This window comes from Leopardus geoffroyi, chromosome B4 (assembly GCF_018350155.1).
Source record: "Leopardus geoffroyi isolate Oge1 chromosome B4, O.geoffroyi_Oge1_pat1.0, whole genome shotgun sequence".
Classification (NCBI taxonomy): domain Eukaryota; kingdom Metazoa; phylum Chordata; class Mammalia; order Carnivora; family Felidae; genus Leopardus; species Leopardus geoffroyi.
In genome coordinates, this window is record NC_059341.1 from 81,050,446 (window position 1) to 81,072,560 (window position 22,115).

Sequence of the window (22,115 nt, forward strand, 5' to 3'; positions counted from 1 at the left end):
CTTTCTCCAGATGTGAGGCTTGTCCCCTGGGATTTTACCAGAAAATCATATACCTTCCTTCACAGCATGTATGTTAGCTCTATAGTTTGTACCTTTCTATACATTTCTCTTAGGCCCTCTGACTCTACGCTCAAATTATTAGAAAAACTCCTGATAGTTTTGGGTGCTCTTCTTGGAGAGCTCCTGAAGACATAATTGTCAGAAATGGGGGGAAAAAAAATCCCTGTAGAGATAAGGCAATAGGTGTCCCTGACCTAAGGGGTGTCAGGACCAAGGAACCTAGCGGTAGGGGAAAGCTAGACTTCATCAAAACCTTTCCATATTGTGAAATCCCTGCGTTCAGTAAACTTCTCTTTTCTCATTTTGCAACAGCTTGTCCCTACTGGAAAACCGCAGACCCTGTCTCTACACCCTTCCTTATCCTGGACCCTCTTACCCCTTTGTCCCTCCTACTCTCTCCTCTCTAGGGTCCAAAGCTCTAACATCCTGTTTCACGTCCGGTCAAAGAAAATCTACTTTTAGAAACTCATTGGCTTCTTGTCCTTCCTTGGGCCCAGCAAAGCCTGGGACTCCATCTTGGGGAAATTGTTACTGTAGCAGTTAACTCCCAGCGGCCTCGTTTTATTTAATACACTGGGCATCTCTTGGCTTTTACTCTGTGGTTGTGCAGATTTCCGGTGAGGATGCTGCACTCAGCGAGTCTGAGGGAAGAGCTAGCAGTGTTTGCTAAAGCAACCTTGGATATCAAGGGCCTACCTAATATGTGGCTCTTGGACTGGGGACTCCGGTGCGATTCCGTCACGAGCTGTTAAGGGCTAAGGAGACACAGCGCCCCCTAAAGGGAGTGCGGATTAAAGCTGCTAAATCAGGCCTACGGATATCACGTGGTCTCTTCTCCACCAATTGAAAATTAATAATCGCTTCCTCTGTTCCCCGTGGAAACAACCCCGCCCCCTGACCCTCCCGCCCCATTCAACCTTGAGGTTTTGGCGTTGTATTGAGTGTTTAATCTGACAATCAAATGCCTGCGCCTTCTGGCTGGACACCTTGCTTCCGCTAAGCAAGCTAGTACACTGATTGGCCAATAAAGCAATAGCTGTTACGATATAGTCCAATAATCCTCATCCTGGGCGGGGTCTAATGAGGATGTAGGGCCAATCAGCGGCGGTGTTGCTTTTGCGGCTCCACGTCGGCACCAGCTGCGGGGCAAGATGGAGGCGCTGATTTTGGTAGGAGCCGGAGGGGCAGCCGAGGTGCTGCGGTGTCCAGAGGGGCTGGGAGTTGGGGTTCATCCTGACTGGGAGGGGGTAGAAAGGGGAATCCCGGGTAATCCTCGGGGACCGAAGGTCCTGCCAGCCCCTGGAATAAGCGTGTGGCCTGGTGTAGGAACTGTAGGAGGTAAAGCCTCGGTTTAGAGTAGAAAGCTCTTCCAGGGAGAGGGCAGAATCCGTGGAAAGTTGAAGGGAGCACATGGAGTCCTTAGAACGCATAGGATCATCAGCATACTGAATTGGGGTCCTTTAGGTTTCTCCTGATTCTGAGCATTATGGATGATACTCTGATTTGACTTTCTCCAGACCTCCAAACTGGCCCCAAATTGTAGGACTAGACTGCAGTTGTTTGTTATCACAGGGTCCTCCTGGTGGTTGTCATAGTTTGACTCTCCGTTGACAGTTCTGTTACATATCTTAAAAAAAACGGTTTTCTTTTTACTTAGGTCTCCTGTTAATCCCTGTTATGTAGTTTTGTCATGGTAAATGTATTCCATCAAAGTTCTGGAGTACCTGATAAGTTAGCATGGATTAAAGAATATTTTTTCCAGACTCCTTATTCTCTTCTTTTTTCTCTCCTTCTAAGGCCTTAGGAATTCTTATTGTAAGATCTGAGATGCTAACTCTCCCTCTGGTTATATGAGAATTTTGGTGGCTAAAAGAGTGTTTTAGCTTCTTTATCCGTATAATCCCTTTTGCCTGTTAAAACAAAATACTGTTACCCTTTCTTTAGAACCAGACTGGAGGATTTCTCTCTAAAGTGCTCTGTTTTACAGTCTGGGGATGTTAATACGTATGTGTGTATAGGAACTCAGCGGCCAACCTCCTTCCTTGATTAACTCCAGGCTCTTTCCAAAGACGTTTTCTTGCATCTTTTTCTGCTCTAATACATGTACATATCCAGATTTTCATCAGGTAGAAGACAGTAACAGGTTTGATTTCTTTCAAAATGGCAAAGATAGGGATAATTCCTTCTCATCATGTGAATTGATCAAGTCTAGGTAGCGAGCTTAAAATCTGAGGTTTTTAAAAATTTTTTATTTTTTGGGGCGCCTCGGTGGCTCAGTTGGTTGAGCATCTGACTTCGGCTCAGGTCATGATCTGGCACTCTGTGAGTTCAAGCCCTGCATCGGGCTGTGCTGACAGCTCAGAGCCTGGAGCATGCTTCAGATTTTGTGTCTCCCTCTCTCTCTGCCCCTCCCCTGCTCATGCTCTGTCTCTCTCTGTGTCGAAAATAAATAAAATTAAAAAAAATTTTTTTTTATTTTTTAATTAATCTCTGCGCCCAGTGTTGGGCTCTAACTCATGACCTGGAGATCAAGAGCTGCAGGCTCCACTACCTGAGCCAGCCACGCACCTCCTGAGTAGTTTTTAATAAGTTATTTTCTGTACCAGGCAGTTAGCCAGTATTCTTAACCAGTTAACAGACTAGGATAAATTCCAGGGAATTGGTTTCTTTGGAAATTTTTAGGAATTTTTTAAATGCTCCCTACATCTGTTTACAAGGGAGCCTGCTTAGAGGTATAGGAGTGAGGGACATGATGCTTGGGGAGCCGTCTTAATAAGGGATATGTGTGTAGTGGTGAGTTGTGGGAGGTATATGTGAAAATCTCACACATTTTCTCTTACCTCAGTTTTCAGTCTGCTTCCTTGTTGAAGTCTATTTCAGTCTGCTTCTTCCTTGTATCCATTTTGATCTGTACCCAAGATGCCAGATTCCTGCTACCTTGGTGAGGTACCCCTGAACTTTGCTTTTAAAACCATATTGATTCTGGGGTGCCTGGGTGGCGCAGTTGGTTAAGCGTCCGACTTCGGCTCAGGTCATGATCTCACGGTTTGTGAGTTTGAGCCCTGCGTCGGGCTCTGTGCTGACCGCTTGGAGCCAGCCTGGAGACTGCTTCGGATTCTGTGTCTCCCTCTCTCTCTGCCCCTGCCCTGCTCATGCGCTCTCTCTCTCTCTCAAAAGTAAATAAAAAAATAATAAATATAAAACCATATTGATTCTTTGTCATGAGAAATCTATGTGATGGGTTTAGGGGAAACCAAATTATAGAGAAGAGGGCTTGCTCAGGGAAGCACATACTGCAGTATGCAGAACTGTACTTTGAAACATCAATTATATAAAGCATTTATTGGGGACAAAGTACTAACAGGTATCAATTCGTGTGCTGGTCTCCAAAGTTCTTATGATATTAAACTAATATTTTCCTTCCTCTGTGTCAGCTCTTTACAATTTCATTATATTTTGGGCCCCCAATTAAGAATTTATGTATCTTTCTCATCATTCCAGCCTTTCTCAGCCAGAGTTCTAGGAGAGAAGTAAGCCTAAGGCATTCATTAATGTAATGAATCAACTTCTCTGTATCCACAATGGCACTAGTTTGTACCATCCTTGGGAGAAGTTTAAAAAAAAAAAAAAAAAAAGTAGTCATTTAAATAGTTTTCAGTATTCAGTGCTTCAGATGAGGAACCCTAGTTGAGAATCAGGTGATACTTCCTAAATGTTTATTTCTCTCTACCCTCACAAACTGGATCATGGAATTTAGCTCCATTCGATTCAGAATCACCCTTCTGCACTGGTCCTTTTTAACCTCATGCCTTCCTCTGTTTACTCAGCAGCACCTCCTGAGTACTTAAATCACCATCGTCGTGAAAAGTATGAGGAATCCCTGGATCTTACCTTAGCGTCTACTGAACTAGAGTTTACTGTACCCAGATAATATTTAACAGACCACTCCTTAAAGAGGCAGACACCTTCTAAAGTTCTTGTAGGCTTCCTTCGTTCACATTTTTGTTTTGACTGGACCTCTAGGGAAAACTGATGAATGTACATTCCTCTGTCCTCACCTCCACAAGGCACACAGCCATAGGGTATTGAGAAGAAGGGAAGAGTAATCTAGAGGGGGTCAAGAAGAAACATCTGCCGAAACTTAACCTGATTATGGGAACTTCTAAATACCAGTAGGTTCCCTTCATTTAGGTACTTTACAGTGGGTCACATTTCTGTTTTGAATTAAGTAATCTAGCTCTAGGTTTCAAGTAGATTTGTCTAATCTTTCTCAGGTCCTGTTGTCGTCTCCTAAGGAAAGAGACCCTTTCATCAACTTCCTTCCCAGTGCTTAATAGTGCTCCCAGCCTGCATCTTTGTACTTAACTTCCTCTCTCCTGCTGTTTTCTGCTGATGCTCCCTTTCTTAGCTGTGAATGGAGAGGGATCTCTACAGGTCACCATTCTCCATTAATAACCTATGAAATCTTAAAGATAATGACTCACTCCCTTCCTCCCTTCCCCCTTTACCTTATTTTTTTTCTTTTCTTTTTCCTCTCAAAGCTGAATTACTCTAGCAGTCTAGATCCTTAAATCTTTCCTCATAGGTTTCATTTTTCCTAAACCTCTCTGGATTCACTTTCTGAGTGTTTTTCCAGTGCTTTTCAGACTAGACTTAATTCCATTCTTTCTCTCCCTTTATACCATTTTTTATCCTAAAACAATGACCACATCCCAAATTCTAAGACTCCTTCAAACATCAGGGCATCCAGAGTGCACAAGAGCGTGCATCTTTGTGGAGGAGGAAACTATGCAGAATACATCAATGACTTAAAGGTTGATACTGCTCTGTGGCCTTCGCTTCCTCAATCATCTTAATGGGGCTTTTGTTAAATTCCTTTGGCACTAACAGTAGAGGTACTTGGCCTGAATGCCCCCTCCCCCTGCTCTGGGCAAAGGTATCAATTACATTAAGCCCCCAAAGCACTCCCATCTCGTTCCTGGCAGTCCCTTGTGCCCCTCTCCCAGCTGCGTCCTTGCCGGTGCCTGGCCCCTCCATTTCGTTAGGAGAAGCAATCTCCTCGATCCTGCGCCGTGGAGATATATTTCTCAGCTAGGGCGCGAGCTGTGCCAGCACTGCCCCCGGTGAGGTCCCTGGCAGCCATAAAAATTTTTATTGTGATTATGTTGGTGTCGGGGTGTCCATCTGGGTTATTGCACACCTAGTTTAATTGATTGAAGTTTAATTTATTGACACTTCAAATTAAATGATCAGAATAAACTGTGCTGTTACTCTGGCCGGCTTGTTTTAATGGTTGATTGCTGGAAGCAGACCTCGGCTTGAACTAAAACCCCCAAAGAGCAATTGACGCTGCTTCTAACTCTCTCCGTGTCTTGCCCTCCAAGAAGACCTCGTTATAGATTTCCGACGTATTTATATATATTTTTTCCCTCTCCTTCACAGTGGTGGGAAAGAGTTGGTCCCCGGCAAGGTATAAATTATATCAAAGGTCTAGGGGAGCTGTCACATGGTCAAAAGAGGAGGAGGGGGTCTCCATGTGAAGAAAGACCTTTGAGAAGCCAGGTCTTCCCTGTGAAGCAGAGGATGAATGCAATTATCCAGATATTTGAGGGAGCCTAGTGGCAGATTTAGGGTCTTTTTTTTATCTAGATATCTGCTACTGTTCTTTACTCCGCTGACACGACTTGGTTAGAGTTAGGATATTGACCACTAGCAATGGAAAGGGGAAATCAAGAAGCAAATAAAGGATCGAACAGGACTACAGAATCCGTGTCCACCTATCCGCTTACACTAGAGTAATTAGAAAGATGGAAGGCAGAGTGCCCTCAAGCAGCTGACGAAGATGGATTGGTGGGTTGAGTCCATGCGCGTCATAAGATGCCTGTACTGGCAAGGGCCCTCTCACGTTCCGTCTTCCCTGATGCTGTGCAGAATAGGTTTTCTCCCAGATCAGATTATTAGAGGAGTTCTCTTTATCCTTCGATTTCCTAGCTTTCCTCTTCTGGCGTTTGACCACACCCATCTCTTCAGAAGACTTTCCTGCTGTGTAACCTAAGTCACATGTTGCAGGTGAAATGCGTGTCTGCTTATCTGGGCGTTTAGTTTTCCCACTGTCAAGGCAGGTATCTCCACCTACAGCCAGATGGTTTGGATAGCCCTACCAATTTTCTTCAACTCCTTTTCTATTATTTGTATACTTTTTAGAGGGAGACTGAAACTGGGGCAGAGGATAGCAATTAGGCCTTAGGACATGATTTTGAATTTTGGGTTGGTAGGCTGAAAGACAAACACAGAGGCTGTCGACCCATTCTTTTAGGCTAGCAGATTAGGGGCAGGGTAGATAGCCCGAAATGTTATAAACAAGAACTCTGCAGAAATAGATCTAGTTCTATCGGATTTTTCCCTTTACTGATGATATTTAAATGAGAGCTCTTGGATTACCCAACTGGGAAGACGGGAAGTTCTAATGTCGCTCTCAGGCCTCAGGTGCCAAGTGCTCTGATTTCTGCTTGTTCGACTTGTCTCTCTTTCCAGTGCTGCTTTGCTTTGTCCTGCGTTTGTGTAATTTTTCATAATAGTTGGAGAATGGACTGTGCACCCTCTGGGGAAAACTTCTCCAGGTGAGGTTTTCTGAAATTAAAAAATAATAATAAGTTCTAGGCTCAGACTCACAACCCTGAGCCCAAGGGTTGCATACTCTACCGACTGAGCCAGCCAGGTGCCCTGGCTTTCTCAGTTTTAAGAGAGGACCTGAGATTTTGCATTTCTGAAGAGCTTAGGCTCAGTTATCTTTGTCCTTGCCTGTCTCACAGCCACCAAGTTCAGTCACTGAAAGCTGGAGGGGTATGGTGCCGACCTTTGCTCCCCCTGCTGGCTGTGTTAGTTTTCTCAGTCATATTTATTAATTTATGAAGGCCACACACATATTTATTGAAGTCATTATTTGGTTCGAGGCAGAGGAGAGGGGGTGATTTTCAAAAGTATCATTCATTTCCCCCTTTCCCCCTCCCCTCTCCACACCATCTTATTATCCTCACAAAGTAACATATTTAATTCTAACTGGGCTCCTTGAAATCATAAGAATTTGTGAATGTGTAGTTTTCTGGTAACGGGGTCCATAAATTTCATCAGCTTATCAAAAAGGTCTGCAGTAGGGGCGCCTGGGTGGCGCAGTCGGTTAAGCGTCCGACTTCAGCCAGGTCACGATCTCGCGGTCCGTGAGTTCGAGCCCCGCGTCAGGCTCTGGGCTGATGGCTCGGAGCCTGGAGCCTGTTTCCGATTCTGTGTCTCCCTCTCTCTCTGCCCCTCCCCCGTTCATGCTCTGTCTCTCTCTGTCCCAAAAATAAATAAACGTTGAAAAAAAAAAATTAAAAAAAAAAAAAAAAAAAAAAAAAAAAAAAAGGTCTGCAGTAACTTAAGGTATTAACCTTAACTGATCTAGGTCAGGCCTCTCATTTCTCTGATGAAGAAGCAGAGTCCCCCAGAAAGCTAGAACTCGAGTTAATGGCCGACCCAGATTACAATAAAGGATTTTAGGAGTTCGGAGACGTTTTCTCCTATAGTGGTTGAGTTCTTAGTGATCGTGCTTTCACATTTTCTGTCTCCGTCAGACAGGAAGATTCTTTCTAGGTGTCTCTTCCTGACATCACTTCTTCCTTCCTAAGGGTTGTGATCACTTTCCTCTTTATAACCGGTATTTGGTCTCATGGCAACTGGGTAATGTTCTGTGGTACCTGTGGCTCCTGGTCTTTCCTGAGTTGTGCTTGAATCTAAGCAAACCCTTGGGTAGTGTGTGAAAACTATGCTTCCCTGTCAAAGCCTGGAGCTAATTCTTCTTTTTGTTTGAAGTCCCTAGGCTTGTGGCTGGCAAATTGGAGCCCTCAACCCCAGAGGAGCTTTTCATGTTAAAGGAGTTGGCACAGAGTCAGGGAGCAGAATACCTGCTTAGCTACGTAGAGCAGCTGGGAGTGGTATCTAGGGATTTTTCCTTCTAGTTTTTACCGTCTTGGTTTTGCTCTATAAATAGAGTTGGGGCACCAGGGTGGCTCAGTTGGTTGAGCATCTGACTCTTGATCTCAGCTCAGGTCCTGATCTCAGGGTCGTGAGTTCAAGCCCTGCGTTGGGCTCTACGGTGGGCATGGAGCCTACATTAAAAAAAAAAAAAAAAAAAGCGTCGAGGGAAGAGCGTCTTGTTTCTTGTTGATCAAGACCTGTTGCCAAGCCAGGGTACTACTTTTTGGCATGGCCATAAAGATTTCTTTCTAAGTGGGAAATGAAGAACTTTCTAGGAATTTCAACCAGGTTCTTACTTGCGCCTCTTCAGCTGTGTGGATAGCATCCTCTAGCTCCACAAAGCCTTCTTGGTCACGTTCCCCCCCCCCCCCATCCCCATGAATTAAATAAAAATAATTGGTCTTAGCCCCCAGATATCCTGTGTGCCTGCTGCAAAGATTCCTCTCTCTCCACCCGCCCCCCCTTTCCTCTTCTGGTGACATTTCATGATCTTACCCCAGAGTGCCTTCTTACTCTGTACGCTGTGAACTGACTTAATTCAATGCTTTTTCAGAGCCTATCTCTCCTAGTTTGACTTACAAGACACACAGAGAACTTCTATCCAGAGCTGCCTTTTTAATATTTTTGCTGATTACACTGCTGAGGAAGCTGCAGGTCATTTGAAGGCCCACAGGGGGCAGCACTAGGAATGACTTCCCCTGTAGTCCCCCGTGTGCTAGTCGCCGGGGTACTGGGAGGTGTTTTTCACCAGACCACAGAAATCCTCTGATTGAGATCGGAGACTCCTTTGCAGCAGGCTGGTTGCTTGTTTGGTGTTGTTTCAGCGCTCCTGAGGAGTCCCGTCTAATTTCCTTGACAATAAAAACGTACACGAAAATCTATCTGAGCCACCCAACCTCCCGCAAACAATCTGCCTACATGTCATTTCCAGGCACTATTAGCATTTGAGGTGAAGTTCTGTTATACACTCAGGCTGTGGCTCTCTGAAAGTCAGTGCATCACAGAACTTTGTCTCGAAAGCTTTCTAGCAGCTACACATTTGGGAGTGGGAGGGAAGAATAGACCTTTTAAAGCCTTTGAACATGGCCTAAGCTTGTAGGGTCTTTTTCAGTAATCAGCATTTAATGTGTTACAAGGTGAAACCTAGTCCATTGTCCAGGAGGCCCATTTCTCAATAGCTAGGAGTTATTTATAAACTTGCCCTTTGCAAAAACTCAAAATGAAATTACATTACCAGTCATGGTTTCTGGGGCCTTTAAACTGGCTAGTTTTATGGTATGAGAGGAACTCTTGGCCTCCCCCGCTCCCGAGAGGTAAAGGCCCCAGGCTGAAGTGGCACCGGCTGTAGTCAGGAGGTGGCAGGAGACAGACGTAAAGGAGACGCTGCTGGCTCCAGCTGTAGCAGAGTTGAAGCAGCATCCGCTCATGCCTCAATTCTTGGCTTTATTGAGTATGGTTATTCCCTCGTTTGAAATGACCAGCCTTTCCTCCAGTGCCTTCTTACCTCTCTGAGTCAGATCTGGTCTTCTCCCTGCCTTCCTTTGCCTGCCTTTTATCCTTCCCAGTAACATCCAGTTCCTATTTGGGGGGTTTCCTTGATAACATCTTCTAGGAAGCCAGCGAGAAAGGCCCAGGAATCTCTTTCTGTCTTTGCCAGCAGTTTCAGGCACTCATACCCCAGTGGCCACAAAGGGCATTGTCTCTCTCCTAGTTGGCTGGTGGCTATAAGGGTTTTTCTTTTCTTTGGGATCCATCCCATTCTTTCTAGGGATGCCAGACTCTATGGCTGCAGGAATCAGTTATCTATGCCAGACTAATGCCCAGTTTAAACCATTAGGAAGCTCTCCAAGGTTTCTGTGAATGTGGAGAGAAGAACAGAGCCAAAGATTTCCAGGGGAAAGCAGGAAAAATGCTCTCTTCCAAATTTCCTTCCCTGTGGGCTTCTTTTCCTCTATGAAGGAAACTCATTCCCACTGGTGTCTCCCTTTTGGTCATTTGAGGTTGGACCCTCAAGTTGCTATGGAATTAAGCCTGCTTTATGGGGAGATCTTTCTGTGGGGGTTAGGAGTGAGGAAAGCTTCTCTATTTGTGACCTTTTAGATGAGACTCTAGAAGACTTGCCTCTGCTAGACACAGAGTTCCTTAGTTTGAGACAGACTATTTATTCCAGGGAGTAATGTGTATAGAGTGGGCATCTCTATGGAGTGTTGATCAGAGCAGAGATATGTTGGTAGTAGTATCACCCCAAATGGCCACACCAGAACGTATACCGATACATGGAAGTCTAATTATAGGAGTTCCCCTAGAGGGGTGCCTGGGTGGCTCAGTCAGTTGAGCACCTGACTCCAGCTCAGGTCATGATCTCATGGTTCGTGGGTTCGAGCCCCGCGTCGGGCTCTGTGCTGACAGCTCAAAGCCTGGAGCCTGCTTCGGATTCTGTGTCTCCCTCTCTCTCTGCCCCTCCCCCGCTCATGCTCTGTCTCTCAAAAATGAATAAACGTTTAAAAAAAAAAAAAAAAAGAGTTCCCCTGGACACTTACTACTTCAAGAGATTTTTGCCTTATTCTCAAACTTCATTTCTTGTCACAATTATCCAGTAAATACTGAGAATTTAGTGTGTGACATGTTCTGGACACTTGGAATAAATCAGTGAACAAAAGACAAAAATTGCTATTGTCAAGAATTCAGGTGAGGAAAGCTTACATTCTTCATCACCCTGTTGTCCAAACACTGGGTTCCCTTTACTCTCATTCTTAATTCCCCGAGGCAGGGTTGGCTCTTTGCGTGGAACCAGAAACCTCCTGGCGCCTCATGGGACAGTTTACCTTTGTAGAGGTTGCATTTCCTGGATCCTTGGCAATAATTCTTTCATGCTCACTCTTGGGTCTTTATTAAACACATGCCACATGCTTGGAGGTTACATTTGGCCCCTGTGAGAACCGCGGGTTTCCTAAGCAAGGCCAGGAAAGGGAGGCAACAGCCCTGTCTCACAGCACAGGGGAGGGAGAGCAAGGGTAAGTAATGTTGATTAGAAATTCAAGGAATGTGGGGCTCCTGGGTGGCTCAGTCGGTTAAGCGTCCAACTCTTGTTTCGGCTCAGGTCATGATCTGGCGGTCCATGAGTTCGAGCCCTACACTGGGCTCTGTGCTGACACGCGGAGTCTGCTTGGGATTCTCTGTCTCTGGTCTCCCTCTCTCTCTCTGCCCCTCCCCTGCTCACTCGCTCTCTTCTCTCTCAAAAATAAATAAACATTAAAAAAAAATTCAAGGACTGTGAGGTGCGCCTGGCTGGCTCAGTTGGTGGAGCACACGACTCTTGATCTTGGGGTCGTGAATTCGAGCCCCACGTTGGGCGTGGAGCCTACTTAAAAAATACATTAAAAAAAAAAAAAAAAAGAAAATTCAAGGAATATGAGCCTGCAGACACCTTCTACACACATTAACACTGCCTCCCTTTCCTTCCTTTTCCTCTCCTGGTTAGCTGGTTCGTTAGAAGTTGCAGGAGTAGAGGAGCTTTTGCAATGTGATATGCTTTGCAGTTGGATGTAACCATTAAGGCTGAGGCTGTGGTTCCTTTACGAGAGCCATTATCCTCAAGATTTGATTGTTGGTAGTGAAAGAACACTCCCCTCCTGCTCATTAACTCCAGGCTCCCGGCTTCTTAGACCCTCTTCTTACTGCTGCTGAACTCCCTCAAAATTCAGAATGGTTTTTGTCTTGGCAAGTTAAGCGGTAGTGCTGGGAGTATCGTAGAGGAACTGGGATCATAGGGGAAGTCTTGGAAGATGGATGTCTCACTGGGCTGCGTTCAGAACTGGTGTGTCTGTGTGCACGAGTGTGCACACGCATGCGTGTTCGTTTCCCTCTGCTCAGTGTGTGGGTGGTTCAGGGAAGGCTTGCTTTATGCCTCTGCATTGCTACTGCATTGGGACTGCAGAAACTTCCAAGTACACTAGGGCATTCAATCCTATTTTCAGATAGCCTCGTGCAGTGCCTATTAATTAATCTGGTCACATTCCATACCTACCTGTACGTGGGAGAGCAGGGAGGGAGGGTAGTTGGGAAAATAACTGTAGCATAATGTGTGGAAATAACATTCCATGACCTACCTTGATTAAATCCTCTGTGAGTCCGGCTCAGAGACACTGTTCCTCTGATGCTATTTTGGAGTTCTTTGTCGAAATGCCCCCTCCCTCAATTCAGTTCATTCACCACTTGATCGTTCTTGGCGGGAATTGTCTACATCTAACCAGGCTGGGGTAGGGGACATGCAGAGGCACCTCTGTATCCCCTTGCAGCCCCAGTGGGACTAGGGGAAGGTAGCTGGTTTGCCACTGGTAACAGGAGCCTTCAGGACTGAAGGTATGTTCCTATCTCTTCAGGAACCCTCCCTGTATACTGTCAAAGCCATCCTGATTCTGGACAATGATGGAGATCGACTTTTTGCCAAGGTGAGATTCCCTTTGAAATTCACTGAGGAGCAAGACAAAGGCTGATTCTGAGATTTGGACCTGGGACTGCCCCCACAAACGCCTATCCCTTGATACTATAATTTTGAGAATTCTTCCATTTTCCTGTGACCACTCCAGATGAAAACCCAGACTGCTTCTGTCTCTGAGTTGCCCTGCTTCCACACTTGCCTTCCACAGATTTTGACCTCCTTTGTTGTCAGCATTAGAGCAGGGAAAACCTTGGGAACCTTGGTTTCTGAACAGTACAGTGTCTGGATATGAGAAGCAGGCTGCCCATGCCCATCACTCTTGTCCCCCTTCCTTTTGCGTTGTCACCCTGCCTGTGTTTTCCCAGGAAATTCTCTCGCAGTTCCAGGGTTCCAGCCCTAGGTCTGCAGTCACCACCAAGCTTGTTACCTCTTGATTTCCCCAGTGTGATGTTTCTAACTTTGGATCTATTGAAAGAGAGGAGAAAGGACACCCCTCTCCTCTCCCTCCATAGTCTCCCCCCTCCTGTGGAAATTTTTTCTGTCCCTGGTGTATTAACTCCGGGCGAGCACAGCATAAATCAATCAGCAGGTAGAGATTAGTTTAGAATTCACCAGCTGTTCCTCCCTGTAATTGGATGTAACTATGCAGGACACCTTTTGAAACAGTTATCCAGTTACTAAATGCCAGACCTGTCATAGGTCTTCAGCTGACTGCGACGGATTAGCCCCTAAAGAGCAGAGCGATTTAGCAGCCTAGTATCTCCGCCCTCGTGCCAGGGAGAGCTTGGGAGTGGGCTCAGCAACGTGCTAGATGGTCTCCTGTTTTCAGTTTTCAGAAAAGAGAGCTAAGCTACGAGAGCGGTTGGATAGGCTTTGCCTTTCTTTGGAGGAAGGAGGTTTTTTGCAGCCTTTCCCCCATTCCTCAGTTTCATACTGTGCATGAGGGTCTGGAAGAAGTGTTCTGTGCTTCTAGTGTCTTTTGCAATTCTTTAGCACTGCTCCCCCGATGTAGGGAAGCTCCTAGGAAGCACTCCATGAGATCAGTCTCGGGATTGCTCTCCTAGAGTGCAGACAGGGGTAGAGCTTCATCGTAGGGCTTGTAGGCCTCTGCCCTTACAGTCTTAGAAGTGTGAGGTGGGCTTGCCTACGGCAGGGTCCCTAAAAATTTTTTTTTTTTTTTGGTATTCAATTACTCACTGCCCATTCCCTGCCTCCATAGTTCTTCCTTCTTCGTGTCAGTGTTTTTCCCTCACCCCATGCCTTGAAGGAAAGAAATCCAAGATCCAGGGCAAAGCACAATCACTAATCATTCTGGGCTCCCAGCTCTAATGACCCAACCCATCTCCTTTCCCTCTGACCAGTACTATGACGACACCTACCCCAGTGTCAAGGAGCAAAAGGCCTTTGAGAAGAACATTTTCAACAAGACCCATCGGACTGACAGTAGGTCATTTTCCTTTCACTGCTCCTGGTGTTGGGGGAACCGTGGGGGGCGGGGGGGGGCAGCAGGACTGCAGAGAAAGGATAAAACGACTGCCTCCTTTTTTCTCTTTTTTCCTCCTCCCCTCATATAATAAACTCTTCAGAAATGTAATGGGGAGGTGAGTGTACCTCACGCGGGAATACCGTGCTGGAAGGTTGGCTGTTAGCTACCTGTCTAGTCCCTGGATTTATGAGCCTCACTTGACAAATTTAACTGCAGCTCTGCTTATTGTACCGCATCCATTAGGGCAGGTAAATGGAAGTCTGTAAAGGTGACCGCTCTGCATTTTCACCTCCGAAGGATCGACTAGTATCCTGTCTCATATACAAGGAGGGAAATAAGGGTAGTTGGCGGGGGAGATGGTTAGAGGAGAAGATACGTTTTGATTTCCCCAAGTTTATACTTCCCTTTTACCACCTGGAAAGAAAAAGCAGGTCAACTTTGGTCTTTGGACTTTATTACAACCTACCTTCCTTGAGCCCAAATAGCTGGATGCCAGGAATTCATGGGAACTCCTTCTACCTACTTCCTTATCTCAGGCCACCCACTGTTTCCACCTTCCCCCCACCCCCAGGTGAAATCGCCCTCTTGGAAGGCCTGACAGTGGTATACAAAAGCAGTATCGATCTCTATTTCTATGTGATTGGCAGCTCCTATGAAAATGAGGTGAGAATCCCCATCGCTCTTTGCTATTGCTGACTCCACTTCCTAAACCATAGGCAGGACAGTTACTGGTTCTGGACCCTAGGAGGGCCACGTCCCTCTGGCTTCTGACGGGGCTAATGAAGTTATCACAGTCCTGCTGCCCTCACAAATGTGGCCTAGCAAACAAATCGACTTAGGGGCCCCTGGGTGGCTCAGTTGGTTGAGTGTTCACTTTCGGCTCAGGTCATGATCTGTGGTTTATGAGTTCGAGCGCCACGTCGGGCTCTGTGCTGACAGCTCAGAGCCTGGAGCCTGCTTGGGATTCTGTGTCTCCTTCTTTCTGCCTCTCCCCTACTCGCACTCTGTCTCTCTCTCTCAAAAATAAACATTAAAAAAATATTTTTTTTGGGGCGCCTGGGTGGCGCAGTCGGTTAAGCGTCCGACTTCAGCCAGGTCACCATCTCGCAGTCCGTGAGTTCGAGCCCCGCGTCGGGCTCTGGGCTGATGGCTCAGAGCCTGGAGCCTGTTTCCGATTCTGTGTCTCCCTCTCTCTCTGCCCCTCCCCCGTTCATGCTCTGTCTCTCTCTGTCCCAAAAATAAATAAACGTTGAAAAAAATAAAAAAAAATATTTTTTTAAATCAACCTAGAATGCAGGTTTTTCCCCACTTGCTCTTTTTTTTTTTTAAGTTTTATTTATTTATTTAAGTAATCGCTACACCCAACGTGGGGCTTGAACTCATGACCCCAAGATAAACAGTCGCTTGCTCCTCCAACTGAGCCAGCCAGGCACCCCCCCCCCTCCCCATTGCTCTTTTATCTTCACGTTGGAGACACCAGATATGTTTTCATACATACTGATATACGGTATCAAGGGTCTTCCCTGCATAGTGTTTTCAGAGGTAGATTTCTGAGGTGTGGTCAAGGTCAAGGGGATGCTTGCTCCTACTATGAAGGCTCCACATCTGACTGAGCTTGGGTCAGTTAGCCAACATTCAGGGTCATGTTGAAGCCGTACATTCTGAATGGGTCACTTGAGAAAACTGTGAATATAGTCCTAACCTGCTTCCTATGCATAGGAAAAGCTACTTACCTCAGGTAGCGACGTCTAGGAGAGTAGATAAGTAAAAATAAGCCCCCACCTAATTTGAAGCAAAAGTAAAAGTTTGAGAGAACCAATTCTTTCTGAGCTTTTACTACTTTAAGTGCTTTGTAAGGTACATTGTTACCTAATCCTTACAGCACTTATGTGAGTTGTGGGTATTAGTGTTCTTGTTTTATAGATGAGGAAACCAAAACATGAGGAACAATATGAAATTGCTTGCATATGACCACCGTTGAACTATAGAAATGGCAGTTTCATATGGTTCAACCTAATAACTTTCCCAGGGTCACACATATAGAAATGGCTCAGCTGGGATTTAAGCCCAACTCTGTCTGACTCCAAAGTCCATACTCTTTCCACTAACTCTCTGACCTTAGTTACTGTTTGGTTAATGAATTCTTTACCTAAGATCTCCGGTAACATATACGCAGTTGGTAAAGACCTGTAGAGGACTGCAATAGGAAAGTTTGAACAGTCTGGTCAGAGAGAGGTCTCAAATTGTGGGATCGTGTAGCAGAATTTATTTCTGCGAGAAACCACAGTTCCTCTTCCTGTTTTTGCTCTGACTTCCACCTTATGCTTTTGGTCCTTTGTGAAAGCCCATGTCTTTTGATGCTTAATGAATTGGCAGGTTTTGTTTTCAGGTAGCAGCTTTCAGGGCCTTGAACCTTATCCTTCTGCTTCTCCTGTCTCCCAACAGCTGATGCTCATGGCTGTTCTGAATTGCCTCTTTGACTCATTGAGCCAGATGCTGAGGTGAGCAGGCCATTCTTGACATCTGTTTGGGAGAGAAAGTCACTATTCATCAGGCCCAGGAATTTGTGGGGGAATTAGCAGAGGCTCCAGGGAATTGATTTACCTTGAGAAGTTAGGCTTATTATTTCAGAGTAATTTGCACTGATGGGGAAGACTGGATGGAAAGTGTGTCCCACCTGGGGGATAATTCTCCTAAGAAAGGGGATTGGGAGGGAGCAATGTCTGTCTACTCTCATATTACCCAGTGGCTCTGTCAGAGTTCTGAGTACCTTTAAGGTGCTTTTCTAGACTTCATTAGAAGATAGGGAAAGGGCAAGTGTGGGGACGTGTCCCAGATGTAACGTCAGTACCCTGGGAATGGAGGCAACACTCCCAGTTTTTAACTTTAGTCCTTAGTTTTTCGTTTCTATAGGACAGGAAGAATATGCCATTTACCCTCGCCTCCCCTCCACCTCCCCAGCAGCCAGCCCTCTGTTCCCCATGTAGATGGGCAACAGAAGAGATATAAGATACTTTCCTTGAAAACATCCAGGGCTCTGAACTTCATTCCCCCGGCAGCTCCCAAGTGAACCCAGTACAGACAGCCATCCGCCATCCGGAGCAGAACAGCAGGCGCTCTCAGCCCCACAAAATCAGCAGGGCGAATGGCTCAGATTTCCTCAGGAAGGGGATGATTTATTTCTTAGCCAGGTGAATGAATAGACTTCATTTCAGTGATCTAGTGAAAGAGTCAAGCTGACGGATGTGACTGGCCACATGTACAACCACCGGATCTGAAGCTGGTGGATGAGGGCCCTGACTGTTCCCAGCCCCCTGGTTGGGCTTCTTTTCAAGGCCGGAGAAGAGCTGGTGAGGGAGGGGGACGCAGGGGGAGCAGCGGAATGGGGAGAGGCTTAGAAAGTCTGTCAGAGCTTGAGTGCAAATAGAGTTTGCACTCAACTCCTCTCCACCTCCCGCCACCCCCAGATTGGATTTAGCTGTTTATTTGCTTTTTTCCTCCCACTGATGGTAGTGTTTATGAGCAGTGTCATGAGCAGCATCACGGTAGGTAGGGAAGAAACAGTAGCTCTGGATAATCAACTCTTGGATAGTCAGAAATTGACTATTTTTTTGATTCTCTTTCCTGACATTCCTGATCCTTACTTAGCAGCTAAGAATAGGAATAAGCTTAGAGTGGATTAGCCAAAAAGTTCTTATTTACTTACTTAACTCACTTTTTAGTCTGTGCGGTTGGTGGAGGTGTTTTGTTGGTCTAGTTTAGGATCCCCAACTCAGACGGTGTGCTAGGTTCCTATGTGTCTTAGGCTGATTTTTCTCTTCTCTTGGGGACTCAGGAAAAATGTAGAAAAGCGAGCTCTGCTGGAGAACATGGAGGGTCTCTTCTTGGCTGTGGATGAAATCGTAGATGGAGGGTGAGTTTTCTGACCTGCCTGGAACCTCCTTGGAGCTGGGGTGAGAGGGTGGGATCATTGCCTCTGTCCTAAGGCAAGTGGCCTTAGTGACCAAAGTATCCCCACAATGAGTCTGTCCTTCAGGCCAGAGTGAACGATGGTCTCTTCTTTGTCTTCTTAGGGTGATCCTAGAGAGTGATCCCCAGCAAGTGGTACACCGGGTAGCGTTAAGGGTAAGCAAGAGTGTGCTCCCCTACATCCCCCGTCTACTCACCCTCTAGGGCCTGACCTGCTAAATTTATCTAAATTTAGAATACATACTCGTAGAATACATACAACCTTCTCCTCCCCTTTCAATTTCTCATTGTCTCAAAGAGGGGAAGCAGAAGGGGCATACTTTTGTCCCTAACCTGCTACCTAGCATCTCATACAGTCTTTGCCCAGAGGGGACATTTAGTACACACTTAATTGAATCAAAGATGAGTAAAAGAAACTTTAATATTAATGATTCTGAAACTATAAAGGAAGTTGAGGTTGGCTTATACTTCCTTTGGGGATGGATCCCAATCAAGTGAGGCAGAGGAGTGTCTTTCTTGTCATAAAGTCTTTACATAACTAAGGACAGCACCTGTCTATCAGGAAGCATTTATTTGCAGAACCTCAGTCCTCTTTGGTGCTAGGGATACCAGAAAGGGGCCTTTGGGTTAACCGTAGAAGCCTCCAGGTCTGCTGGGGAGAAAATGGTGGGTGTAGAGAGAGCCCACCAGCAGACTGTGGGGTGCCTCGATGTTTGAGCAAAGCAAATCTCCCCATTCATAGAATGTCCCAGCTCTGACCTCCACGGAGTGAAGGCTGACAGTGCCGGGTAATGGGAAATCTTCTCCCTTAACTGCCGTGGGCTCCATTTGCATAGTTTAATCTTCTCCTCTAACATATGTCTCTATGTGGCAAGAGAGAGGGTCCCCCCCACCACCCACTCCCGCCTTCCCCTTCTCAGGCTGCTGTTGCAGCAGTTTATTTCTTCAAATTAACATGCTGTCGTTACCCATCAGGCCTTGCGGGATCCATTAAATTACCCCTGGCTCCCCCTCATCCTTTCCCTGGCGATATTGATATTCAGGGAAGGTCTTCTCTGACTAGGGAATCAGGTCCCCCACCCCCAAGTTGAGGATCAGATAACCTGCTGATTACTTGGAATGGAATAAATCTTTTAAGAAGTCCTCCTGCCTTAAAACAGAGGATGGATGAAATGACCCTTTTCTGCTCACAGTCCCTCTGGCCAAGTAAAATTATGGCTGTACCACCTAGAAGGGATTGAGAAGTCGGGCATCTGCCTTTTCCTGCTCCACTACCAAACTTCAGTCAGGTCTCACTCCAGCTTTCTCCCATGCTAAATGCTTGTTTCTCCGTGCCATAGGGTGAAGATGTTCCGCTTACGGAGCAGACCGTGTCTCAGGTAGGACTTTCTCCTTTTCTTCCTCTCCAGATGGACTGGGTCACTAAAGAGACTAGAATAACACTCCACCCTAGCCCAAGTTGGAATGAGTCTAGAGACTGAAGACACATCTTTCTTGGCTCCCTCTTATTCCAGAGAACTGGGACTCCTACAGCCAAACACTCCCTACCCCACCCAACTCCTGTCCCACTTCCCTGTGAGCAGTGGCTGTCAGCCTTGCTCTGTACCCTTCAAACCCTCCCTGCCTGATGCCTCATTCAGTGATTTATTCCCCAGCAGAGGCTTGCCTTAAGCAGATGGTCTGTGTGCGTGCGTGTGCACGCGCGCGCGCACACACACACACACACACACACTCTCTCTCTCTCTCTCTTTCTCTTCTCTTATTATTCAAATGAGGGCTAAGCTGGAAATGCATATTCTAGAATAAGCAGGTTTTGCAGATCCATCCTGCTACTTTGCAGATAGACTGTCTACCTGATGCGGGAGGCAAGGGAGGGATTCTGTTTTCTACCTACTTGGAATTCTCACTAAGAAGCCCATCTGGATGTGGTAACCCCTCCTTTCTAACATATGTCCAGTAACCCCCAGTTTTTTTCTTTCCTCCCAGGTATACCTCTTCTCTCTTCATCCCCCCAGTGGATTTGAATTTTTTTGGAATTTCCCAAACTGACAACCCTCTAGGGCCTTAGAGAGCTTCTTCCCATCCCTCTACCCTTGGGGATTTTCTATTTGCCATTCTTCTAAGGACGGGGAAGGCAAGTGCGGGGAAGGAGAGCCCCAATCTCTGTCCTTGCCCCGCCCCCGCCCCCCTCCCCCAGGCAAGCCCCTCACTGCCGCTCTTGTCCCTGCAGGTGCTGCAGTCAGCCAAAGAGCAGATCAAGTGGTCACTCCTTCGGTGAAGACCTCACTGTTCCTGGCTCCTCACCCCCTCAGAAAATCCACATATCTGCTGTGACTTCTCATCCAGTCCCCCAAATGATGCTCTCAGGGTCATCTCGGGGATCACAAGGGATCCTTAAGTCTCCATCCTCTCTGTGGTTGCTCCCCCAAACCCCCACTTATGCTTCCTATTCTTTCACACTTTTTTTTTTTTTTTTTTTAACAGCCTGGGAGTAAAGCTCCCATCAGATTCAAACGCAGGGTAGTAGGGAAAGCACCCTCTTCCTTTCTACACCGAATTGTGCTCTCATGCTCTCCTACACCCCCCCCCCCCCATATTTTCTTCTCAACTTCGGTGCCCTTTGCTGCAGCTACACTTCAGATCAAAGCAGGAGAAAGAATGCGCTGAGTGTTTTCCTCCCTTTGCCTTTACCAGGCCTTCATCCCAACAGCCCATATGTTAGCAAGGGGAGGGAGGGAGAGAATGTTTTTTCTATAGAATGAGTGGGGGTGGCATATTCCAGTCTCAGCCACAGCCCCACTCACTCACTGGCCTCAGCGTTTCCTCCCATTCCTTCTTACTGCCCTGTCCTCCAGCCTTGGGAGAAAAGATGGGGAACAGCTCGTGGGCAGGGGACAGAGTGGAAGAAGTAGGGATTTAAATGTTATGGGATAGGGCTTATAAAAGTCTGTATTTCAGTCGCAGCTGCATTCTTAACCCTGATCCTGGCTTCTAGCTTCAGAACCGCTGTGGGTCTGTGAGTGTTCACTGTAGGACTGTCCATCTCCTGGTCCCTGGACTACCTGGACTCTGTCCACCTTCGCCACCCCTGGGATCTTTGCCTGGCCTGTCCTCTCTGGGCCCTGGAGCAAAGCCGGTCCCTGAACTAAAACTCCCATTTTCATCCTGGGAAGAAGAGGTTTTGCTCAGAACTGGGGAGGGGGTGGGATTTGTGACTTGGGCCTCTGGGCTCTGTCCCCTTCGCTCCCCCCACATGCATTTCACTCCTCTGCCCTGGGTCTGCAGTCTCTGTTGCTTAACCCCCTCTTCTCTCTGCCTCAGCCTTACATCCAGGCAGTAGGTCTGCGCTCTCTCCCTCCCTGGGTCGCTGAGAGAGGTGCCTTTCTTCCGAAAACCTTTGGGATTTGGATTCCCCCAGGAAGATGGGGGACGGAGCACCCACTCTTGGGTCTAATCTTTCCCCCTGACCCAAAACTTCCCACAAAAATGTCTCAAAAAACACCTTCCTGAGGCTTCACTCTGCCCCACCCACTAACTGCCAGTTCTCCAAGACTGAAGTGGGGTGAATAACCGGGCATATCTAAGGGGACGTTTTTGGGGTCAGAGATGTATGGAGTCAGGAGATAGCCACCCTCATCTACTGCTGTGCGCAAAGAGGAATAAAACAGATTTTTTTCCAAACTGCCTTTGTGTGATGTTTCTGTTCCTCTTCCTCTCTTTTTGGCAGCTGCTTCTATTCCTCTAGCCCCCCCCCCCATCACTCCCCATCTTATAATATTTCTTCCCTCCTACCTCAGAGACTCCCCAGCATTCCACCTCCCCCCACCCCCACCCCTAATTTACGGGGCTGTTTGCCTCCTTGGCATCCCTCCGTCCCCTCGCCTGGAAATTGGCGCCAGGGGTGGGGTGGGGGTGGTATTTTCTCAGTGGGAGTCCTGGGGAACCGAGCGCTCCCCCCCCCCCCCCCAAAGCCAGCTGCCGGCTCCCGCCTCAGCCATTAGTAACCCGGAGACGCGCACCTGCGTGGGGGCTCTCCTCAGCCCCTGCTCCCTTCCTGCACCTCCCACTCCTGCTCTGAAATGGCGCTGAGCGGGTTATTTATCGGAGCCAGCGCTGCTCCAGAAGGTCAGGACGGTGGTGTAAATA

At 46.9% G+C, this 22,115-nt stretch overlaps 1 protein-coding gene and 1 long non-coding RNA gene across 3 annotated transcripts; one reads left to right on the forward strand and one right to left on the reverse strand.

The window, feature by feature from the left end:
• Nucleotides 1–1,133: 1,133 nt before the first annotated feature.
• Nucleotides 1,134–21,650, forward strand: COPZ1 (COPI coat complex subunit zeta 1). 2 transcript variants are annotated; one of them, XM_045466815.1, is made up of 9 exons: nt 1,134–1,229; nt 12,456–12,524; nt 13,876–13,957; nt 14,572–14,663; nt 16,446–16,501; nt 17,836–17,913; nt 18,074–18,125; nt 19,310–19,348; nt 20,200–21,650. In XM_045466815.1, exons 1-9 carry the CDS (start codon nt 1,212–1,214, stop codon nt 20,245–20,247), a joined length of 534 nt encoding a protein of 177 aa, XP_045322771.1. In that variant the 5' UTR covers nt 1,134–1,211; the 3' UTR covers nt 20,248–21,650. The 2 variants fall into 2 exon arrangements, with proteins under 2 accessions (XP_045322771.1, XP_045322770.1); XM_045466814.1 differs by lacking the exon at nt 20,200–21,650 and adding an exon at nt 19,956–20,112.
• LOC123592023 lies at nt 16,358–17,866 on the reverse strand. Its single transcript, XR_006709557.1, has 2 exons — nt 17,707–17,866; nt 16,358–16,523 (listed from the first exon to the last, which is right to left on the reverse strand). It is a non-coding gene; the product is annotated as an uncharacterized LOC123592023 (long non-coding RNA).
• Nucleotides 21,651–22,115: the final 465 nt, after the last annotated feature.

What these genes read in the sequence shown, in the direction of transcription:
- COPZ1 (XM_045466814.1), top strand. An exon ending in GCAGCTCCTATGAAAATGAG is followed by an intron (nt 14,664 to 16,445) that starts GTGAGAATCCCC and finishes GTCTCCCAACAG; the next exon opens with CTGATGCTCATGGCTGTTCT. An exon ending in GATGAAATCGTAGATGGAGG is followed by an intron (nt 17,914 to 18,073) that starts GTGAGTTTTCTG and finishes TTGTCTTCTTAG; the next exon opens with GGTGATCCTAGAGAGTGATC.